At 50.6% G+C, this 23,450-nt stretch overlaps 1 protein-coding gene across 2 annotated transcripts in view; it reads left to right on the top strand.

Annotated features, from left to right (window-relative positions):
- CFDP1 (craniofacial development protein 1) overlaps positions 1–9,399 on the top strand; it is a 140,684-nt gene extending 131,285 nt beyond the window's left edge. For both annotated transcript variants that reach the window (XM_032613314.1, XM_032613315.1), the window contains one exon: positions 5,472–9,399. In XM_032613314.1, coding sequence (XP_032469205.1) covers positions 5,472–5,562 — 91 coding nt within the window. In that variant the 3' untranslated portion in view covers positions 5,563–9,399. The remainder of the gene's footprint in view (positions 1–5,471) is intronic.
- Positions 9,400–23,450: the final 14,051 nt, after the last annotated feature.

Raw genomic sequence — 23,450 nt, 5'->3', positions numbered from 1 at the left:
CTGTTTAGTTGACATCTCCATTTGCATGTCCAAGACATTACATCAAACTTAACATCCGAAACCAAATACGGATATCCCCCACTGTTCAAAAGCTTGCTTACACCACTTTGCTTTTGCGAAAGACCTCTACATTTTCTCCCTAACTGAAAGAAATCTGGAGAGGATTTTCGTTTTCACCAAAAGGCAATTGCTTCTTCACTTCACGCCATTTCAGCTAAGAGAGGTGTTATAGGGACGCTCTACTTTCGGATAGCTTGAGATACCTCTGCTTGCTTTCTTTCCATAAACAGACTCCTTCCTCAGACTTCTCAGAAAATGGCACCGTCACCATCCACCCAACTGATGAAAGAAAGCCCTAGGAGCATCCTTTTTCCACTCAATCCTGAAAGTCCAGTAGACAGTTCTGTCATGAAGTATTTTGGTCCATCCCAGCTGCCTGCAGTCCGGTACAAGCTCTGCTCCCTGCTTCTGTATCTGTACCTTCCCTCCATTCTTCTCTACATCACAGCCAAAATGATTTTTTGAAAGTACAAACCATTTTTCCTCTCTTCCCTGCTGATTTTAAGTAGCACTTAAACGAGTGTTCACCTCCTTACCCTGGCGTTTGCAGGCCCCCCGAGCCGTCCCCTGCCCACCTCTGACCCTCTCCCCTGCTCCAGGCGGCCCAGCCCCTGCACTGCTCCTCCGGGTCCTCCTCCACGGTGGGCTCTTGTTGTGTCACTCAGATGCCACTCTCACTCTCTCAGAGTAGCCCCACCTTAGGAAGCCTCCATCAAATCACCCTCTTTGACCTTCTTCATCTCATTTATTGTCAATTGATACATGTTGTCATGTTTTGTTTCATGTACGGTAAGCCCGGAAGGGCAGGGTCTGGTTCACCACCCCGCCACCAGCGGGGTGCTAGAAGAGCATCTGTCCCAGAGCAGGCGCTGAGCCATTGCACTGTCTAAATGCACATCCCACTAGCTGTCAGGCAGCCATGGCTTTGTTTTGGAACCTAGTAAGATTGGAATTAACCACCCAGAAAATAAGGGCATGAGAAGTCAGAATGACACCTCCACCTAGGCACCATTTTCAGACAGCAAAGTTGGTTAAAATGCCTGTTCCAAAGAGGTCAGCTGCACAGCAAAGAATCGCTGCCTTTCCTCTAAGCCATGGACTCCAGGGCGCAGTCCAGCATTTCAGGATCAGTGTCCCCAGTCGGCACTCAAGGCCTTTAACATTGCTTCCCTCTATTCCTATAACTGATCGCACTAGGTTCCCTGGCAGTGTTCGCCATCAGCAGCGCGTCTCTCCAACACTGCTGAGGTAGAGGCCAGCAGGTTTGGGGGGAGGGATCAACACAGAGAAAATCAGAGGAATACGGGCTTGGTCTCGGCTGCTGCTGGCAATCAAATTGAAGGTCATGGAGCTTGATTGGAGACCAGGTGTGCTTGTGATTCGGAGAGGCATGAAGGAGAGAGAAAATAATTTTCTTTCTCCAAAGAATCTATCTTCATGACCCCCAAGAGTCACTCTTTCAGAACGAGCACAATCTTGAGGTGAGATGGGAGGAAAGCAGTGGACAAGAAAATTAAAATCACCACCCTTTCACTTTGGCCCTCGAGGTGTTTGCGAGTCATCCTCTTGCACAGGCCTTGTGTGATGTTGAGCAGATTGCTTCTTTCACTTGCACTTCTCAGGGCAAAGAAATGCACCTCTTAGTACTTCCATCACAGAGCTTTATTCCAGCCCCAGACGGCCTGCACTGCCTGTGGCTTTCTGGTGTTGGTCCACTTTCCTTCTCAGGTTTATGCTGCACAGAACGCCTGCTGGCTCTGCTGGGGGCATAGTGATAACGCAGCCCTGAAACGTCCTCCGTTATGTGCCTGCTTCGGATTTCCCTGCACCTCCCTGTGCTCTTTCTTTTCTTGACCAGTGGGCAGGACGCCTCTCGTGGGCGGATGTGACTGTTTGGCGGAGCTTTTGGGGATCAGCTGCCCCACAGAACTCTGCCTTCTTGTGGGGGTGGATGGGCGTCCTTTCACTTGCAGCCTGGTTTCCCAGAAGTAGGTACTAACATGTTCTCTGGAAGCATTTTCTACCCTTCTCGTCCTCTTCTTCTATTTTTCCTTCCCTCCACATTGGCCTAGATCTCAAGAAAATTGGTGGCAGAAAAGTAATTTGGGTTGCAGGATCAAAAAGATGACCGAGCCTATTGTGTCTAACCTGGTTCTGAAAGGGAAAGCTTAGAAAATCCCTTAGGTTTTGGTGCTATTAGCTTATTTTATTAATGACAGTGAAGAGCTGCAGCCTCTTAAATGGGCCACATAAGGCAGTAGTGGTGGGAAGGGATGATCCCCTCTGCCCTTCCCAGCAGACTGGGCTGAATCAGTCTGGGTCCCCAGGAGTGCTGGGCACAGACCAGAAAAGAAGCCTTGCACTTGTCAGCTGGTGGTTCTCTTCTGGGACTGTAACCCGCTTAAGGTGCCTGAAAACTTTCTGAGGCTCAGTTTAAATAGGTCGTCCACTCGGGCCACCTTGGAGGAGGCAGCCTTCCCCACAAGCCCTTCCTCTTTCTGGGGCATTTGGTCCCTTGGTCCCTGTTCCAGCTGTCCCAGTTTCTGAGGCTTTATAGTGATACAGTCAGGTCAGAAATGGGAAGCAAGAACCGCACAACACTCATAGCCATTTCTGGTTTTATTGTTTACAGAGTACTTCTCACAGTTTCATTGTAGTGTCAGAGGGGTGTTATAATTTTTATTCCTGTTTTACGGAGAAGAAAAATAAAGTATCTTGCCCACAGTCACACACATAGTAAATGTCAGAGCCACCCTCATCCTTGGCACCTTTTCTGTCTTGAGGGTGGGAGGAGGATGTCGAGTAGAAGTGTTGTTCCTGGTCAGCTCTTGGCCGCAAACCAAAGCCATCGCAAGGATCCGGTTAGCAGCTGCAGATGCTGTGAACGGGGGAATGAAGTCGCCAAACCTGCCTTGATGGCCTTTGTCTGGGTTGCCCTTGAGAATTGCATTCTGCATATGTGCCCCTCTTTGCTGCCTGAGGCGTTCCCTAAACCTGAACTCTGCCTGCACCTGCTTGTTTAGCACCCAGCCTGGCTTCGCTCTCGATAGTCTCAAAGTCAGCCGGACCCGGCACCAGCACCGCTTCCGGGAACCTGCAAGGCATTATTCATGCTCAGTGAGCATCTTAATTTAAGTATCACTTCCTCTTCTTTAAAGGAAAGTCAAGAAGAAAGACCACAAATGCTCAAAGCCACATACTTCCTCTTCTTTGCGCCCCCAGGCCCGCTCTCTCAGGTATCCCTAGGTAATGGCTCTCTTGAAACATGCCCTAAAGTTGTCTTGAACCACGGCTCCCGCATTTGTTCTTTGGGAACTTCCAGAGAGGCAGTTAAAGCGCAGGCTGTCAGAACACTGATCTCCGTCGTGGTCTTCACCAGGGCCTGTGGGCTGGGGTGGGGAGGGGTGACGGTTGTAGTGTGACAAAGCCCGTCAGTGATCTCGGTTAACAGTCCCCACTGGGGAATCATGGGTCCCTTGGTAGTAGACAGAAGATGAATTTGTTCTGTCATGTGTCTACTTACCGGCCACAGTCTCTCCTGCTTTCACACTTTATCAAAAGGGGTCCACAGTGTCTGTGGCTTCCCCATCTGCCGGGGAATCTGAAATTGAAATTTAACCAGACATCCTGGATTTCATTTGCGAAATTTGATGACCTGACCTTGAGGGCTTATGTCAAGCCTACAAGCAGGCCCTGCCCTTGTGTTTCCAGCCATTCTGGCCCCTCCTTGGCAATTTTGACACAGCAGCTGAGTTCCTGATCCCAGACCAGGTGGTAGCTAGTAGTTGCTGATAACGTGCGTCAAGAGAGCTGACTGTTCCCCTTGGATTGATTGTCCTCAGAACCCTGACAGAAGCTGGCTTCCCGAAATGATGGTGACAACTCTGCCATTTTATCGAGCACCTGCTCTGTGCTAGGCATAATATGTACACTATTGCATTTAATCCCCACAACAGCCCTTCAGAGTAGGAATGATTAAGGATGATTACCTTTTTGGGGGGGGGGGCGGGCAAATTAGGAAGCAGAATTAGCAAGGTCACGTGGCTTACCCAGAGACACAGCTAGCAAGCCGCAGGGTCGGGATTCAAGCTGAGAGCTGCCACCCTGTCTGTAGTGAGGTATAGGGTTAGTGGCCGCAGGCCTGGCTGGAGAGCGGATGGGCTGGGCTGGGTTGCTCCTCACAGGGTGCTGTGGGCAGGCAAGCGAGGCCCTGAACTCAGCAAAGGAACACAGGGTCCTGAACCTGCTAACGTTCTCACCCTAAACGTAATGACCTTGTAATGACAGATGCACATTTTCCACAGTGCAACAAAGGAAAGATTAGTGCAGAGATTCAATTCTGCCTCCCGTTTTCAGTGGCAGTTTTGCTCTCTCAACAGATTAATTAGCAGCAGAGATCCCCTCCCCCCAGGCAAGCGGCAGCACAGTTCAGGCCAGAAGGTGCACGAAAATGCAGCTGTGTCTCATTCAGCGGCCAGCCTTCTCCTCACAGTGCCTGCTGCTTCAACCCTGTGCTTCCTTCTCACCCTGCCTGGGAGGCCGACAGAAGCCTTGTCTGCTGAGCCTGGCCAAGATGAGGGGCAAACCACCAGCTTTTAGGGGACCCTGTGTGTGAGCCGTGGATGGCAGAGGTGCTTGACCTCGTTCCCTTGGAGGAATTTAAGGAAAGGCCTCTTCTGTCGTCCTCGCAGAAGCACCCTGGCTGCATCTGGGTGGAGGACACAAGGAAAGGTGGGAAGGGTGAGGGGAAGGAAGGAGCTGCAGGTAAATACCTTCGACGGTGAGCGCTCTGCGCACCTCAGCCCACTTCACCTTCCCTGCAGCCCCAGGAGGTAGTTCTTACTGGGTTTCTTCCATTTGTAGAGGCACCTTTTCCCACATTTTGATACGTGTGTGCAGGGTACATAGCTTTCTCTCCCCACCAACTCAGCTCACCGCCAAGGCCAGGAAATGTGGTGTCACTATTTTGCTGCTGAGAAAAGCGATGCTCCTTGACCAGCATGGTCTGCTAATGTCTAACCAAGCCAGGCTCTGAACCTGGGCTTGAGGGAGCCCCTGTTCTTTCCTTAAAACCTGGTTACAAAATTGCGACATTTTCTTGCCTTCAGCCTCTAATGTACTTCCCCTTGATAAGTTGTTGGTTTCTCTTTTTCATTCTATTTTCACTCACATCTGAACGAGAAACGTGCTTGTTTAGACTAAATGGGAGTGGTCTGGATGTTCCTGAAATAGTCGTGTTGTCCACTCTGGGCACCACCTGTGGTCATCCGTTTATGTTTGCTGTAACCTGATAATCCCACAGGCCAAGTGAACCCCTTTACACCGGGGTGAGGGATGCGGGGGACAGGACAGTGCAGGGGAGGCATTTTCTTTTACTGCATCTGCTGACAGATACCTTCATTTTCTTCCAGGTACATTGAACGGAAAGCTTTTCTAGACCGAGTGGATCACAGGCAGTTTGAAATCGAGCGAGATCTCAGGCTGAGCAAAATGAAACCCTGATGTGATGAGGAACCTACAGCAGCTTAATCCTGTTTACAACGTGAGCTTTTTGTGCGTCTTTGAAATGTTTCCCGTGTTTCCCATTGACTGTTTCCCAGCAAGGTCTTTTTTTCTACATTGAATTTCTGTCTTTGTATCTTGATCTCATGTGATTTCATTCATTTTACTTTTAATAGTTTGTCTTTTAAAAAATAAAAATAAAAAAGTACAGGTTGGTCCTGTGAGAGGCTGGTGAAGATGACAGCACTCACCTTTCCTTTGTTCTGCTACAAAGTCCACCAGGCCAAGCCAGCACCTCCCAGGCCTGTCCTGGCCACCATGGTGGAGAGAGTGACCAGCCTGCACACACGTGAACCCCCAGAGGCTGTAGGGCTCCCTGTGAAGAGGCTTGCCAGTGTTGGTGGAACACCAAGTCCCCGGGCAGCTCTGTTCTCAGTTCCACTCCTGCTTCTCTCCTGATCTCCTTCTCTCTCCTGAATGGGATTCCTATTTGCTGGTATAATGTGAGGCTGAAAATAAGGATACACTATTGCTGCATTAGGGATTTTTCTTTTCCTTCAGCCATTTTCATGTTCTCAAAGTCAACTTCACGTGTGCTCTCACCTCAGTAATGCTTTAATTTTTGGTTTGTCAAAGAAGACTCCAAAGGACTTTTTTTTTTAACTCTTTAGGAAAATTTAAATTCCAAACTTCATATTAATAAAGCAGTAAACAGCACATCCTGCCCCTGTGGGCTGGCGGTGGGGATGTCCTGAGTAACACGGACAGGTTTGGGGGAGGTAGGCTTCCAAAGACTGGAATTCAGAATCCTGCCTGGACATCTACCAGCTCTGTGACCTTGAGCACAGTTCAGCTTTCTGAACCTTCATTTTGTGGTCTGTAAGTGGCCTGAGTAATACCAGAACCTCACAGGGTCGAGATGAGCAGGGAACATGCACAGGTCTCCCCCTCCAGTCCTCTAATATGTGGGCAGAACCTCATGCAACCAAGACCTGATTGTCAGCCCTGCATGGCTGTGAGGTTATGACCCTCATTACTCACTGAGGCCAGGCTGGGTGGCCGGGCTGACTGAGGTGTATGCATCTTCAGTTGAGAATCATCTTTTCTGTCAGAGTCTTCTTTGAACCATAGCCCACAGTTTTTAAGAACAAGTGGATAATATTTTATCTAGCTCTTCACATCCACACTTAGTGAAAACTAATCTGCCTGACTCCCAAAGGAAGTGACATCTCTTTATCTAGGAGTTGGGAATTGCCAAGGAAAATGTTTGCAGGAAGTGGGGGCCTGAGTCAGCGCTGGGAGGCATCTCAGTAGCCCTTTGCCGGGCACCGTGCGCCTCCCTTGTCCGTGGCGTGGATGACTGAGGAGGGTAGCCAAGGATACTTCCTGCTGGTCTGTGGAGTCCAGAGAATCCCTGAGAGATGAGTTTCCTGGCCTTGCTCCTGCCATCAGTCTTTGTCTTCTTGTCCCAGATAAACGCATCACATTTCCAGAGCATCTGTTACCTTCCCATTACTGAAAAAAACTGCCCTAAAACAGCATAAGGTCAAAGAATAAGAACAGATTTCTCTATGTGTTCTGTTCACCTATTTCCCAAGGAGCGCAGTCCTCTAATTAGGAGCGTTGCATGAGGTCCCTAGGGGAGAAAGGCCGCATTAAGAGCTAAGTCTTGAGTGAGGCGTGCGCCACTGGGGCTGAGGAGGGGAACAGGACTAGGCGCCCAGGGCCCGATTTCCTGAGAACTGACAGGTCCAGCAGGCCAGCTGGTAGCTGGTGCTGCAGGAGGGTGCAGAAAACCTCCCTAGAGAAGAATGGCGTGATGGTGCTGCTGGTAGCCAGGCAGGGACCAGGAAGGCCAGGTGACAGGGCTCTCCAGGTGCTGTGCTGCCTCTTGGCCTCAGCAGGACAGAGACGGTGTGTGCGGCGTGGCTCTCTGGAGTGCAGTCTTCTTCTGGTATTTGGTATCAGTCTTTAGCCAGAACTGGAATTGCTCAGGCATGTTGGGTAAGAGTCCATGACTCTTTTTTTTTTTTTTAATTACCAAAAAACCAGTAACAGATAGGAATTGGTGTAAGATGGTGGACTCCTGGGGAAGGATTCAGAAGCTCTTAGCTTCATCAATAAATGATGCAGTGGTTCCATGTGCCTGGTGCTTCCTCACAAGTTATCTGACCAGAAGAGGAAACTTGCTTGAGATCAGACTGCGAGACTGCCAGTGGTCACACCTGTGTCTTATGCCTAGAGGACAGAAGGCGGGGGGCCCTGCCGGCGAGATGAAACAGCCTCTCATCGCCTTCTGGATCCCAGCTCCTAGTTGGAGGATTCACGTTGGAAAGGAAAGATTTGAGTGCAAGGGGACAGAGCAGCCAAAGATGAAGAGATGCTTCCAGTTGAGAAGAATGGCAGCTGGCACACTCCAGTGCCAGAAGCTTGCGTCAGAAGTACACCAAAGGCTTGGGCACACGGGCTTCAGCTTCCAGTCCTCTGTGCCCTGGGGCAGCATCTGAACCTCTCTTTGGGGAAGAGTGTGCTGCCTCACCTAGACACACTCAGGCCTTGGGCAGACAGGCCGGTGGGGAGGCATAAGCCCTGCCCCAGAACCAAGTTTCTGTGCTACACGGTGTAGGCAGTGTTGCCCTCTCCTCTTTGGGATGCTGCCTGGTTTCAGCGAGTGAGGGGAGGAGGGGCTGGTGCCCAGGTGACAGTACCTCGGAGAGTCGAGGTATCTTAAATGCCATCCCACTGCACCTCCTTCCTTGGGCACACAGGTGTACCCAGGGTTCCTGCTTCAGGCTTTCCTTTTTTTCTGCAGCTTTTTTTTCATGCCCTCTTAAGGCAACTTAGATCCAACAGGACCACCAGATGCAATCTTTGTGCACACGAAGTTGACCACAGAGGGAAAGTGGGCTGTGGAAGTCTGGAAGATTCCACCCTGGTTCCCTGCAGCCTGGAATTGCCCAGTCCCCAGAGACTCTCCTTTCCAGAGCCCCTCTCCATGGTCTGCCAGTGATCCTTCATTGTTGTACCCTCAGAAAGCTGATGGTGTAGACAGATCTCCGCTCAAGTAAGGGACAAGGTGACTGTGTCAGGGAGGGAAGGGAGAAATGTAACATGAGGAGAACACTGGCAACATCTTACAGCGGGTTTGGCGTCCTGCCTCTAACCTTAGATTGTAGCCCTGCCATCCGGGTTGAGTCCCTCCCTCTGTGTCTCAGATTCCTTGTCTTCAAAAGGTTTCTGAGAATGCTTAATAATCCTGCTCTGCCCACCTCACAGTATTTTGTTAAATGAAATACATTATCCAAGTGTTAAGTTACTCTAATTAAATCGCACACTAAAGGCTCCCAGCTCCCCAAGACAGCCAGGCTTCTGCGAGTATACATTAGCACCGCCTTGAAGAACACTTTGGCGATGTCTCATGAATCTGGAGCTGCACTCGGCCTGTGACACAGCAGCTCTGCTCTTGGCTTGACATCCTAGAGAAGCACCAGCATGTGCACAAGGAGGCAGGCTCATTGGTGATAGTAAAAACCTGGAAACCACCCAGTGCCCATCAGGAGAAGGGGCCAGCTGTGAAATAGCCACACAGTGGAGTACAGTACAGCAGTGAGACGACTGGGCCAGGGCCACATGCCTCAACACAGATGAACCTCTTAAGCAGCATTGATGCGAAACACCTGACGTACAGTCCCAGTTATACAAGTTCAAAAGCATGCGAACATAGAGGTGATGGTTGCCCAACATCATGAATGCAGTAAATGCCACTGAATTGTACACTTTAAAATGGTTAATTTTACGTTATGTGAATTTCACCTCAATAAAATTTTTAAAACATGAGAAAGACATTGTCCTTTGACTCAGAGTAATATATATACTATATAATTATATATATTCATATATTCATTCAATGTAAATATATATAAACAAATGGGTGATAAACACTAAATTCAGCATAGTGGTTACCTCTCATGGGATTGGGAAGGTTATACAATACAAGAAAGGTAACAGAGGAGCTTCGTTTAATGATGTGGGTTTATATCTTCAGTTGGGAGTTGGGGACACAGATATTTATGTTATTCATTATACCTTTCTACTCTATTTATCTGTAATATTTCAAGATAAATTTTTTTGAAAGAAAGACAAGCCCACATTTAAATTTGCATCACCTCAGTCAGTCTCCTTAGGGAGAGATAGCCAAGGGATGGGCAGTTCAGGGATGGAGGGTTGCCATGGTGATGAGCTTGCTGGGTGTCGAGGAGCTTTTTCTGCCTCCTTTTCTGGGCCAGCAGGCATTCCAGAATGATCCCTCCAAGCTGCTTTTGAGACATTCTCCAGGAGATGAGTGATTCACATAGGTGAACTACTACATGCCCAACCCCTCCAGCCCCAGCTCCCCTTTCTCTGAAAAGCAGGTTGGGTGGCTGGGGGAGCTGAGGGGTCTGTACCAGGCCACGTGCCCTGTCCCAGCACAGCTGATGGTGTGATCCCTGCCGATCAGCCTTCCCCTCACCCACAAGGCTGCACAGGTGCACACAAACAGGCCATATGTTAGAAAGATGCTACCGTAGGCCTTGACTTGTTAGATGCAAACAAATGGTTCCTGACCTGGATAAATGAGCTTGAAATTTAAAGACACCAAAATGAATTACAGTCAATGTCTGAGTTTTCTAGTGGAAGTTATGGAGCTGCCTGTGTTCAAACTCTGCCCAGCATCCTGAGCTCACCCCGGGGCCCTGGGCCACAGCTGTGACATGAGGTCGCTGTGGAGGTGTGGCCGTCTCCTCAGGGTGTGGAGGAGTGTTGCTGGGCCTCTGCAGGGAGGGAGGGAACTATCCTCTGACTAACCTTACTAATGTCTGGTAATGATGTAATGCCTTACTTCTTCCAGTTAACACCTCTACATTAATAACCGAAGCCTGCCCGAGTTTGAGGCACCCTGACTGACAAATAAGAGACTTCTTTTTAAAAATAAATTTATTTATTTGCTCATTTATTTTTGGCTGTGGTGGGTCTTCATTGCTGCGCTTGGGCTTCCCCTACTTGCGGTCCGTGGGCTTCTCACTGCAGTGGCTTCTCTTGTTACAGAGCACGGGCTCTAGGCACGCGGGCTTCACTAGTTGTGGCACGTGGGCTCAGTAGTTGTGGCGTGCAGGCACTAGAATGCAGGTTCAGTAGTTGTGGCTCACGGGCTTGGTTGCTCTACGGCATGTGGGATCTTCCTGGACCAGGGCTCGAATCCGTGTACCCTGTACTTGCAGGCGGATTCTTAACTGCTGCGCCACCAGGGAAGTCCCTGGGAGACATTTTTTAAGTCTGGAAGCTCTTTGGGTGCCTGAGGTTGCATCTGTGGCGGGGTGGACCCTCTCTGTCCCAGACACCTCATCAGATTGCCTCATCTTTGCTGTTGTCTCTAGCTGGACCTCACAGTTCTGTTACAGCCCTGCCACTGAGCTCCATTACAGGGCCTTTGAATTTGAGGTTTGAGGTTGGTATCCTGAGACACAGGGAGGGGAGCCTGCCCATCCCCGAGTCACACACACACACACCCAGCCCTCCTGCACCAACAGTGTCTGGTGTGACCTGTGTGTGCCCTTGAGACCTCTATAGACAGCTGGGGGTAGAAATGGTGTGAATAAGCATCATTGTAGAGGCCTATTCTGTCTTTGCAGTACAACTGTATTTTTTTTTTTTTAATTTTATTTATTTATTTGTTTTTGGCTGTGTTGGGTCTTCATTTCTGTGCGAGGGCTTCCTCTAGTTGCGGCGAGCGGGGGCTACTCTTCATCGCGGTGCGCAGGCCTTTCACAGTCGTGGCCTCTCATGTTGCGGAGCACAGGCTCCAGACGCGCAGGCTCAGTAGTTGTGGCGCATGGGCCCAGTTGCTCCGCGGCATGTGGGATCTTCCCAGACCAGGGCTCGAACCCCTGTCCCCTGCATTGGCAGGCAGATACTCAACCACTGTGCCACCAGGGAAGCCCTACAACTGTATTTTTAAAAATATTGCAAATACCCCACGTGGTCCAAGAAATACATACTTTGTTTTTTTGTGCAGTTCCTGGCACAAAACCCTTGGAATTTACTCTCTTTGTGTGCTAATGAGAGGACTCCTGGGGGAGCCCGAGCCCAAGTGTTGGGCTGGCCAAAAAGTTCGTTCGGGTTTTTCCGTAAGATGTTATGGAATAGCTTCCAACTCAACAGCTTCAAGATGGGATCTGGTCACCAGGAAAACCACACCTTTGACCCCTTAGAACTTCCATCCCCACCCTCCACCACCACCCACCACCCATCCCTCCCTCTGGAGAGGGAGGCCAGAGATCAATCAATCACCAATGGCTAAGGACTTCCCTGGTAGCGCAGTGGTAGGAATCCACCTGCCAATGCAGGGGACACGGGTTTGAGCCCTGGTCTGGGAAGATCCCACATGCCACGGAGCAACTAAGCCTGTGCGCCACAACTACTGAGCCTGCACTCTAGAGCCCACGTGCCACAACTACTGAAGCCCGCGCAGCTAGAGCCCGTGCTCCGCAACAAGAGAAGCCACCGCAATGAGAAGCCCGCTCACCGCAACGAAGAGGAGCCCCTGCTCACCGCAATTAGAGAAAGCCCGTGCACAGCAACAAAGACCCAACGCAGCCAAAAATAAATAATTTAAAAAAAGAATCACCAATGGCAATGATTTAATCAATCATGCCAACATAATGGAACCTAAATAAAAACCCCGTAAGCAGAGTTTGGGGAGCTTCTAAGTTGCTGACCACATCCACTTGCTGGGCACAGAGGCTCCTGCTCAGGACCCCTCTGGACCATTTTCATTTCACTGTAGCCTTTATAACATTTTTCGTAAGGAGAGCATCTTCTTGAGTCGGTGAGTTGTTCTAGCAAATTATCACACGTGATGGGTGGTTGTGAGCTGGGCGGCAGCATGGGCAGCAGCCTCGGCAGCCCGTTCTCAGCTGGCGTCTGAAGCGGGGCAGTCTTGTGTGGCTGAGCCCATACTATGGGGTCTGCGCTAACTCTGGGTAGATAGTGAATGAACTGAACTGAGTTGTTGGACATCTTGTTGGTGACATTTGGTTGGAACCCACATTTGTCTAACTCTTACGTTAACGCCAAGCATCTGCCACAGGTGACTGAGACGCAGTGCGATATAGTCAAGACACCCTTGCTGGAGAATCAGGACACCCTAATCCCAGCTCTGCTGACCAGCTGGTGCCCTCAGGCATATGGCTTGGCCTCCTCTGCCCCCATTTCTGCATCTGTAAAAGGAGGGGGGTTAATAACTTTGGGCATTTAACACTAGGAATCTGCATTTTGTTTTGTTTTGTTTTTTTTGCGGTACGCGGGCCTTTCACTGTTGTGGCCTCTCCCGTTGCGGAGCACAGGCTCCGGACACGCAGGACCAGTGGCCACGGCTCACGGGCCCAGCCGCTCCGTGGCACGCGGGATCTTCCCGGACCGGGGCACGAACCCGTGTCCCCTGCATCGGCAGGCGGACTCCCAACCACTGCGCCACCACGGAAGCCCGGAATCTGCATTTTGAACAGGAACCCCATGATTTTATGCACTCTGAAGTTTGAGAACCGCTGCTTATGGCCTCCCTACCTAGAAAAAATGTAAAAGCCTCCAGCTATGTATTTAGGAAAATTCCATTTCCTTTATTCTTACCACTTCAAATAATTCAAACTCCTGAATTCCTGACGCACCAGCAAACCATAATGAGTAAGCCCAGGTTTCCTCCCTGACATCTGCTGAGACCCACCTGCAGGAACTTTCTCCTACCTTCAGAGGCCTTTGCAGGGAAGCCCCTTAAAGTCATCAGTAACTTGGAGAAGCAGCTGAAGTAAGGCCTGGGAAACAAGCGAGAAATTCACACAACAAAATCCACCCAAGTCCCAGCAAACACGTCTGAAGAGGCAATACTCAGCTGCCAGGTTGGCAACAGATGGCAGGACCCATGTGCGCGCGCACACGTGCTCACCCCGGCTAAGCCGAGCGTCTAGTGTGTCAGCGAGGTTGCCCGGCAGCTTGGAGAAGACCCAAGTCACCAGAGGCACACCACTTCTGTCAAATCAGCCCTGCATGAGACAGATGGCCCCAGCTCCCAGGCCAACTCGGCCAGCGCGAGGCCTTCCTGCCAGTGGGAGCTTTGTCTGCACGGGGCTTGACCTCTCTCTTCCCCCTCCTGATGTACCTCTTTTTTCTTCTGATTATCGAAGGCAACCATTCATTGTTGGAAAATTTGGAAGCAGAAAAATTAAAACATAAATCTCGCATAGTCTTACTAACAGAGGAAACTGCTGTGTACATTTTGGGATACTTTCAGTCTATTTCCCTATATTTTTACATAGTTTTTCTTTCTTTCTTTTTTTTTTTTTGCGGTACGCGGGCCTCTCACTGTTGTGGCCTCTCCCGTTGTGGAGCGTAGGCTCAGCGGCCATGGTTCACGGGCCCAGCTGCTCTGCGGCATGTGGGATCTTCCCGGACCGGGGCACGAACCTGTGTCCCCTGCATCGGCAGGCGGACTCTCAACTACTGTGCCACCAGGGAAGCCCTACATAGCTTTTCTTAACACAACTGGAATTATACTCTACCCGTGAAGCTCAATACAGAAGCTAGTAACCATGTGTGGATATTTTGATTTAAATTTTAAATTCATTAGAATTCATAATTCAGTTCTTTGGTCACACTAGCCAAAGATTTCAACTGCTCAGCAGTCACGTGACCAGGGGCTACACTACTGGAAAGTGCAGGTATTGAACGTTTCAATCAGCACAGAATTCTGTTGGACCGCACTGGTGTATGTAGTTTTGTATTCTTTTTTTAACTTATGGTATGTACTATGAGCACGTCCCCATTTATTCAAACATTCTTTGAGAAAACGATTTTTAACGGCTGCATAATGTACCATTACATGCTTGTACCACAATTTGTTTCATCAGTCCTCAACCATTGGCCACTAAGGTTACCCACTTTTTGTCATTATACATGATGCTGTGGTGAACTGCCTAGTCCTGAGATCTGGACCTGCATCCCTGATCATTTCCAGATCACTGCTACAAGTGGAAGTGTCATGTCAGGGAAGGTGACATTTTCAAGGCCTTGAAATATAATGCCCAGTTACCTCCCAAAAGGGGTCTTCCTCTGTCCAGCAGGGCGGTTGTGCCCCTCTCTTCCTATGTAAACCCTCTGAGAAGACAAGATTCGGCAAGGAAGACCTGTCTGCCTGTCTCTGAACACAGAGCCCAGTGCTTTGGGGGAGACATGTCCGGAAGTAGGAGGAGAACGCCACCCATGGAGAAGACTGGACTAAATCGTCCCTGAGACCTACTAGCATCTTCTGCAGTGCCAGCCCAGGGCTCTGTCTCTGGAAGAAGCATTTGGACGGGGCAGGTGTGATGGTTAATTTTTTGTGCAAACTTGACTGGGCTAAGGGATGCCCAGGTAGCTGGTAAAACATGTCTGTAAGGGGTTTTCTAGAAACAGCATTCGAATGGGTAGACTGAGAAGAAGATCATAGTCACCAATGTCGATAGGCATCATCCAACCCACTGAGGGCCTGAATAGAACAAAAGTTGGAGGAAGGGCGAATCTGCTCTCTCCTTAAGCTCAGACACCCATTTCCTCCTGTCCATCTGCGCTCACGCCTGCAGGCTTGGACTAGGACTTACACCGTCAGCTCCCCAGGGTCTCCAGCCTGCAGACAGCAGAACCCTCAGCCTGTCTATGTCCTACTGGTTCTTCTTCTCTGGAGAACCCTAATGCAGCGGGAATATGCCCCAATGACCCTTGATTCATCTAAACCTGGATTAATCTGTTTTGTATTTTTTTAACCTATGTGATTAACATCACATTGATCTGTGAGTCCCTCTAAATGTTTTCTGAATCCATTTATCCTCTCCCTGCTCAGGGTAAGTGAGTTTTGTTCAGTTAGAGGTGGGGCTTCACTTCACTTCTCCCATGCTTCCCAAGTCGTTCTGAGGTTTGGTAAGCCGGTCTACATTCATCTTAAATTATCATTCACAACCACCTAGCCTCCCATCTCATCCCCTCTCGGTCGGTCTTCATCTTTCCTAACAAGGGCTCCTCTTCTAAGCCTTTCCATGGCTTGCCCATCCCCTTTCTCATGTCAGTTGCCCCTTTGTGTGTCCTCCAGGTCTCCCACGTCAGCCCTGACTTGGGCAGCCAGACCTGCTCACGGGATTCCAGACTTGGGGTTCAGACCTCAAGCGTCAATTCTGGCACCCGTCTCTCCTTTGTAATTTGGGCGGCTGCTTGCGGCCTCACTTTTGCTCTCTATAAGATGGGGGTTGACAGTTATGAAGCAGCACAGCCAGACTGGACTTGGTGGCATCTGCTCCATTCAGTGCATCCTTAGACAAAGGGGAGCCATCAAGGATGGAACCGTGTGAGAGCCAGAGCTGGCCTGGCTTCTGTGCTTGCAGATGGAGAACTGGCCCCTGCTGTCAGTTACAGCAAGACCCTGGACCTCTTGGGATGAGCTGGGCTTAGGTCACCATAGGCCTCAGGGTTGGTGAAGACTCCTACCGTGGAGATGGGTGAAGGGATTATCTACGAGGAAACCACTTAAGGCCAAAAGTTACATCCTTCTGGAGAGCCTGAGACGCTGGCCACAAGAACAACACCCCACAACGTTCAAAGCCTCTGGGGCAGCTGCCCTGGCCTCTTTCCAAGCTGAGTCATGGCATTTAGTGTATTCAACAACCACCCTAAACCAATAGGCCCAGAGGCCAGAGAATAAAGAAGTGAGCCTGCCTCTGTTCACAGAGGGAGCTTTCCCACCCTCACCCCTCTTTACAGTACATTCTGTCATGGGCTGTCTCAGAAGACTGAGGTCCTAGCTGCAACTCTGTGGTGTCTTCGTGAAGCCTCTTCTTCTCCCCTGGGGTGCCTTCCTGAACAGGGAAAGGTTTGGGCCTCCAGGGAGGAGCAGCGGCTCCTGCCTCAGGGGAGCCTGAGAAGTAGAAAGCTGGGGCCCAGCAAGGCAAGCTGGTAGGTGGAGGGTGGAGAGACTCGAGTCAGGGATTCTGACAGCAACAGCATATAACTGCTGTAACTGGGAGTCACACCAGCCCTTCTAGCCCAGCCTGACATCCCAGTCCTTCCAGGACTTTTGAGTCAAGGCCACGGCACTGCATGACTCTGGTGGGGGGAGAGGGGCTGGTCACAAGAATAAAATAGGGATGGGGCTCCGCTTTATTAATCCCCATTTGACAGACTGGGATGAAAACATGCTTAGTATAGATACTGTGCTGAAGTTCACACAGCCAGCCTGGTACCCAGACCTGGCCGCCCCGCCCTGCCGCTGGACGTCAGAGGTGACAGGGAGTCCAGTTCTGGCCAAAGTACAGACCTCCCTCCCTACAGTGAGTTCCTTCCGTTTCCATGAGAGTCAGCCTTGCTCCCTGGGAGCAGGGAGACTTTCTCAGTGCCCCTGGTGCAGACCCTTGGCCTCCAGACAGCACAGCAGTGATGGGCGTGGGGGCCTGGTGTGCCTGCTGCGCTGAGAACCGAGCTGCTGCTCTGGGGACCTGCACTGGTGACCCCAGTGTGGCAGCAGCTGTTTAATAATTTAGAGAATGTATACTATTCAGCCGGGCGGCTTCATCCCTGGGTTCAGAAACACAATGCCCTGGGGATTGTTTCCAGTGGAGAGTGAAATTCCACTTGTCACGGGCACTGAGAACACAGGCCTGTTCCTGGAAGGGGCTCTGGTCCCTGGGTGTTTACAAACATCCTAGGAGACCAGGAGGCCAGCAGCCAGGGCCCTGGGGCTGGGGTGGGGCTGCGGGTCTCCCAGCTCAGCTGTCTGCTGCTGGGGACCTGTGAGTCCCTTCCCCTCTGTCTCCTGCCTGCTCGGAGGCGACGGGACTGCATGGGAACCTGTTCAGGGTGGCTTTGTATTTCCTAGAACTCAGCGATTGCATTTTCCCCTCCCTGGTGGCGCAATGGTTGAGGGTCCGCCTGCCGATGTGGGGGACATGGGTTCGTGCCCTGGTCCGGGAAGATCCCACATGCCGCGGAGCGGCTGGGCCCGTGAGTCATGGCCGCTGAGCCTGCGCGTCCAGAGCCTGTGCTCCGCAGCGGGAGAGGCCACAACAGTGAGAGGCCCTCGTACCGCAAAAAAAAAAAAAGGTGTTTTTATATTTAAAAAAAAACCAAACTTAACACTTGAAAACGTTTTGCTAAGTGCAATAAGCCAGACCCAGAAGGATCAATATTGTATGACTGCACTTATGTGAGGGACTAGAATAGGCAAATTCATAGAGACAGAAAGCATGGTGGTTGCTGCGGCTGGGAGGAGGGCAGGGGAGTTATTGTTTAATGGGTGCAGAGCTGCTTGAGATGAGAAAGTTCTGGAAATGGGTAGTGGTAATGGTTTCAGGTCACTGCGAATGTACTTCTTGCCACTGAATTGTACACTTAAAAATAGTTAAAACAGTAAATTTAATGTTATGTATGTTTTACCACAATTTTAAAAAGTGTTTACTATAAAAAAAAGGGTTGCACAAATAATGAATGTTCACTCAAGAAACATTAGAAAATAGAGGAAATAATTTTAGTTAACCAAACCCCCTCTTTTTCTCCAAACAGCAAACAAACTAGTCTCCTGTGAAATTTTAATCTGTAAAGACAGAAAAGGCTCTACTTATTAATCCGTAGAGTACCAAGCACTGAATAGGCCTTCCCTAAATATGACACAATGGTGAAAAAAATCCTACCCCTTCCCCAAGATAACCACAGCTGATATTTGGTATCTATCCTTCCACACTTTTCCCAGTGCAAACATATGACATAAATATAAATATGTGAATTTTTATGAAAATAGGATCCATCTGGACCTATTATTTGGAAGCCTATTTTTCCTTGCTTTACAGTGTATTGTAAACGTGTTTTCATGTCATTCCGTATCATTTGTGGTGGAGCCCAAGATTGAATTCTGTCCTGGGAATGTTGTGTGAATTGTTTCACTAGTGCCTATTACTGAACTTGTAAGTTGTTCCCATGTTTTCCTGATCATAAGGAAAGCTACAAGTTACATCCTTGCATGTATATCTTTGGCTACTTGTGAGTGTATTTTTTTTAGGATAAGTTCGTGGCATTGCTGAGTCAAAGGGTCCCTGCCTGTTAGGGGTTTTTGCCAGACTGTATGCTGGAGCCACACATCACCTATAGCTGTTCCCATGAACAATGAGACATGTCTCTTAAACTGAGTGAGAGGATTCCCGGGCTGGCCAAATGCAGCCATGGCGGAAGTTTAGGCTGTAGTGCCCAGTGGGGGAGCAGCTTTGGGGGGCCCAGGGTCCCCCCCATACACATCTGAATCCCCAGAATTTATGACTAGGTTACCGTACAAGGCAAAAGGTGCTTTGCAGGTGTGATTAAATTAATGATCTTGAGATGCAGAGATTTTCCTGGATTACTTGAGTGGGCCCAACGTAATCACAAGCTTCTTATAAGAGGGAGTCTGGAGAAGGAGATGTGATGTGATGATGGAAGCAGAGGTTGGAGTGATGCAGGGCCACAAGCCAAGGAATGCAGGTGAAACCGCAAAAAGGTGAAAAGGGCAAGGAAACGATTCTCCTCAGAGCCTCCAGAAGGAATGCAGCCCTGCCAACCCATTTTGGACTTCTGACCTCAAGAACTGTAGGGTAATAAATTCATGTTGTTTAGCCACTACGTTTGGGGTAATTTTTTTTTTTTTTTTTAATGGCTGTGTTGGGTCTTCGTTGCAGTGCGTGGGCTTTCTCTCTAGTTGTGGAGAGCAGGGGCTAGTCTTCGTTGTGGTGCACGTGCTTCTCATTGCAGTGGCTTCTCTTGTTGTGGAGTGCGGGCTCAGTGGTTGTGGCTCACAGGCTCTAGAGCGCAGGCTCAGTAGTTGTGGCACACGGGCTCAGTAGTTGTGGCTTGTGGGCTCTAGAGCGCAGGCTCAGTAGTTGTGGTGCACGGGCTTAGTCGCTCTGCAGCATGTGGGATCTTCCTGGACCAGGGCTCGAACCTGTGACCCCTGCATTGGCAGGAGGATTCTTAACCACTGCGCCACCAGGGAAGTCCTGGAGTAATTTGTTACAGCAGCAATAAGGAACTAATACATCTCCCTCCTGCTACCAGGCCTTGAAACCTCATTGTCTAAGGTCTCCCTCTGCGCCTAGCAGCCTGATGACCTGAACATCATCCTCTCCCTTAACCAGAGGCCCTCCAGGCAAAGCATACCCAAGGTTCTGTGCATGGGGGACAGAAAAGGAGGTGCCCCAGCCCCCAGGGCCCATCCTTGACCAGACTGTGAAATTATCCTCAAGGATGTTGGAAACTGGACTTGCTTAAGGTCATAGGGTAAGTGTGAGGTGGTGCCAGGACTGAACCCCAGGGTCTTGCCTGGCAGGCCAGTGAGGTCCCCATCCACTCCACTAAGCTGAGCCTCTTTCTTTGCCAGTCTGACTTGCCCTCCTGGAGAGAGGTAGTCATTCACACTTTAGCATGAGTAAGATAGGACAGCTGCCTGTGCATACACCACCTGTCAGTATTGTATTACTACAGAGTAGCAGAGTTCCACTCTCATGTTGAAAACCAGGCTTGGGGTGGGTAGTTTCCCTTCTCATCCACTCCAGGGCTCACAGAGTCCTGCTGGCCACCTCCAACCCTGAAGTCTCCTTCTAGGCCTCCCCAAAACAAACTCAGTTCTTGCCTTCCACAGGGAGTTGCTCATGCCTGTGGTCATGATGGCCCCTGCTGTTTAATAAGAATTCTGTGTCAGGTCCAGTGCCCTGAACTTTACCTGAGCCATTCAACAGAGTCCTCTCAACCACTCAGAGGATATTATCCTCCCATTTCACAGATAAGGAAACTGAGCCCCAGGCAGGTTAACTCACATGAACAAGATCATTCAGCTGCAAGCAGAGGAGCAGGGTTCAAAGCAGGTAATCTGACCCCAGGGCCTAGAGCTGCCAGGGTTGGCCTGTAGAAGCACTGGCTTACACAGTCAATGTTTCAAAACCTAGAGATTTTATAAAAAATCTTGATTTCTAGATTCACTTGAAAAATCTGACTCACCAACTGAAAGAACTCAAACAGCCGAAGCAGGAACTATTTGAGCAAGAAAATAAAGTAATATAATTCAAATTATAAAATAAATACCCATGAATTCATACTGATATAAATGATTGAATAAATAAATAAGTGAAGGAGAAGAGACAAATTTCCCATACAGAATAAATCCAAATAATTGATATAAATACTCTATCCTCAAGGAGGTGGAACATAACTCCTCACTTCTTCAAAAGGTACATTGTAGAAAGCTGGAGGAAAAAAGAGTCACTTTATAGCAGAGTAACCTGACAAACACTATTTCAGCCAGGTCATCAAGGTCAGCATCACATCGGCAAACGGTCACAGTCCAGAGGAGCCCAGGAAGACATGACGACTACATGTAATGTGGAATTCGGGATGGGATCCTGGAACAGGAAAAGGACAGTAGGGAAAACTAAGGATATCTGAATAGAGTGTGGACAGTAGTTAATAAGGATGTATCAATGTTGGCTCATCAACAGTGACCGAAGCAACATGCTAATGTAGGACTATTACACATTGCCTGTAGGCGCCTCCGAAGGCTCACTGCATTCTCCTCAGCCAGGGGCTCCTCTGGCAAAGCCCAGGGGATAGAGGCTGGGTTTGGGTGTCTGGAGAACTGGGTATGAAGCTTGTCTCCGCCCAGATTTACTCTGTGGCCATGTCCAAATTCCCTTCCCTCCCAGTGCCAGGTGTGACAATAAACCCTGTCTCCCTGGGGCCCTGGTAGCCCTCGAGGACCCTCTCAGGGTGCTGGTGCCTGCTCAGGCAGCCCAGCTGTTACCTGTGGTGTAATTGCTAGTCCTGAGGTGCCCAGAGCCTGTTTTTTGCAGCACTGAGTGAGTCATCCTGGGATCATTTGCCTGCTGGGCAGTGGGGGATGTTTGGTGATGGTAAGGGAGGAGCATCTGCTGTTTTTCACAGACACCTGGTCGTGCTGGGGAGGATGCTCAGTGCCCTGACGGGGCTCCTCTGGCTGCCCCCAACCCCACACCCAAGGCCCTGGGTCCCTGCCTCAGAGTGAGTGAGGGTCTGGCTGAGCCATCCCTCCTCCTGGGCTAAGGGATGAGTTAGTGATGGCCTTCCCGAGTAAGCAGTCGTTGGGGGTCAGTTGGAGGCAAGGACTGATGGTTTGGAGGTTGTGGCCCCGACCACACCCCTCTGTTGGGTTCCCATTTCCCTATATCCAGGAGTGTGGAAGGAGTCCTTCCCCACTGCTCACCCAGCTCTGGCCTGGGCACTGAGAGATGGGGCCGATGGGAGAGAAGACAGGAGCAGTGGGCGATAAGAATCCAGACGGGGCTTCCCTGGTGGTGCAGTGGTTGAGAATCTGCCTGCTAATGCAGGGGACACGGGTTTGAGCCCTGGTCTGGGAGGATCCCACGTGCCGCAGAGCAACTAGGCCCGTGCGCCACAACTACTGAGCCTGTGCGTCTGGAGCTTGTGCTCCACAACAAGAGAGGCCACGATAGTGAGAGGCCCGCGCACCGCGATGAAGAGTGGCCCCCGCTTGCCACAACTAGAGAAAGCCCCCGCACAGAAATGAAGACCCAACACAGCAAAAATAAATAAATTAATTAATAAACTCCTACCCCCAACATCTTAAAAAAAAAAAAAAAAAGAAAAGAATCCAGACGAAGTAGGAGAGAAAGGAGGGTTGGAGCCTGGGCTCCAGGAGGAAGGCTCAGTGTGGTAGGGGGAGAGGGTGGCAGAGGAGGGATGTCTGAGACAGCGGGCATGTGTGGCCTGGAGCCCGGGCACTAGGCTGAACTGCTGCTCCCAGCTAAGGAGACCCTGTGCCAGCTGGATGCAGGCAAGTGGGCACGGGCAGGGCTGCCTGCCAGACAAACACAGAGAGCCCTTTGAGTGGGTGGCAGCTGTCACCCCAGACTCCCCTCTGTTTGCTGTGGCCCTGCCTGCCCCCTGTAGCCCAGGAAAGGCCCCCAGGAAGCAGGGACAGTTTGTATGTGATGGGCAGCATAACAAAGTGGTCAGACCCTTGGTACTGCCTTCTGGTAGCCGAGGGGTCTCAGAGCCTCAATCTGTTCGATGTAACATGGGAACAGCAAGGCCTACCTGGCAGGGGGCGGGGCAATTAGGATGCACAGGTATGTGCACAGTGCTTGGACACCATGTCAGATGTGGAAGAGCTGAAGAAATCGGGGGTTTAACCCGGAGAAAAGAAGGCTCAGGCCCTGGAATGCCTGTCTTCCAGTGTCTGAAGGCTGGTCTCTGGTGCAGGGACGGCCTGGTTATGGGTGGCCCTTGAGTGGGGGTTACCAGGAGACAGGATCCTCCCTAAAAGCCCGTCCAGCTCTGTCAGGGTGACCTGACGATCAGCCAGGCTGTTCCCGGGGAGGGGCAGTCAGGGGAGCGCAGAGCAGGCGGAGGAGCTCTGGGCAGAGCTGTGTGTGGGGTTTTGGTGAGGGCGGGGGGGAGGCGGGGGTGTCGCTGGGCTTTCAGCTGGGTGAGTGGGAAGGGTTTCTAGGAGCCCTGCTCCGCTGACTTGCAGTAGCCCTCAGACAGAGATTGGGAGCCCAGCCAGACCACCGGGCAGGCGCCCAGCACCCTGGGCTGGGCAACGTGAGGGTGGGGGTGGGGGGGTTCTGGCCTCCAGACCTAGCGGGCGCGCAGGAGATGCTGCGACTCGAGGTGGCCCCTGAAGGACGGGTAAAGGGTGGAGGCCGAGCCTCGTCGCCGCGTTGGGCCGACAGAAAAATGCCGGGGTCCGGGGTCCTCGCCTTTAACGCGGCCCCGGGCGGAGGAGACGGGAGGGGGAGGGGCGGCACGGGGCGGCGCATGCG

This window comes from Phocoena sinus, chromosome 19, assembly GCF_008692025.1.
Source record: "Phocoena sinus isolate mPhoSin1 chromosome 19, mPhoSin1.pri, whole genome shotgun sequence".
Lineage (NCBI taxonomy): Eukaryota > Metazoa > Chordata > Mammalia > Artiodactyla > Phocoenidae > Phocoena > Phocoena sinus.
This window is presented reverse-complemented; position numbering and strand designations above follow the sequence as displayed.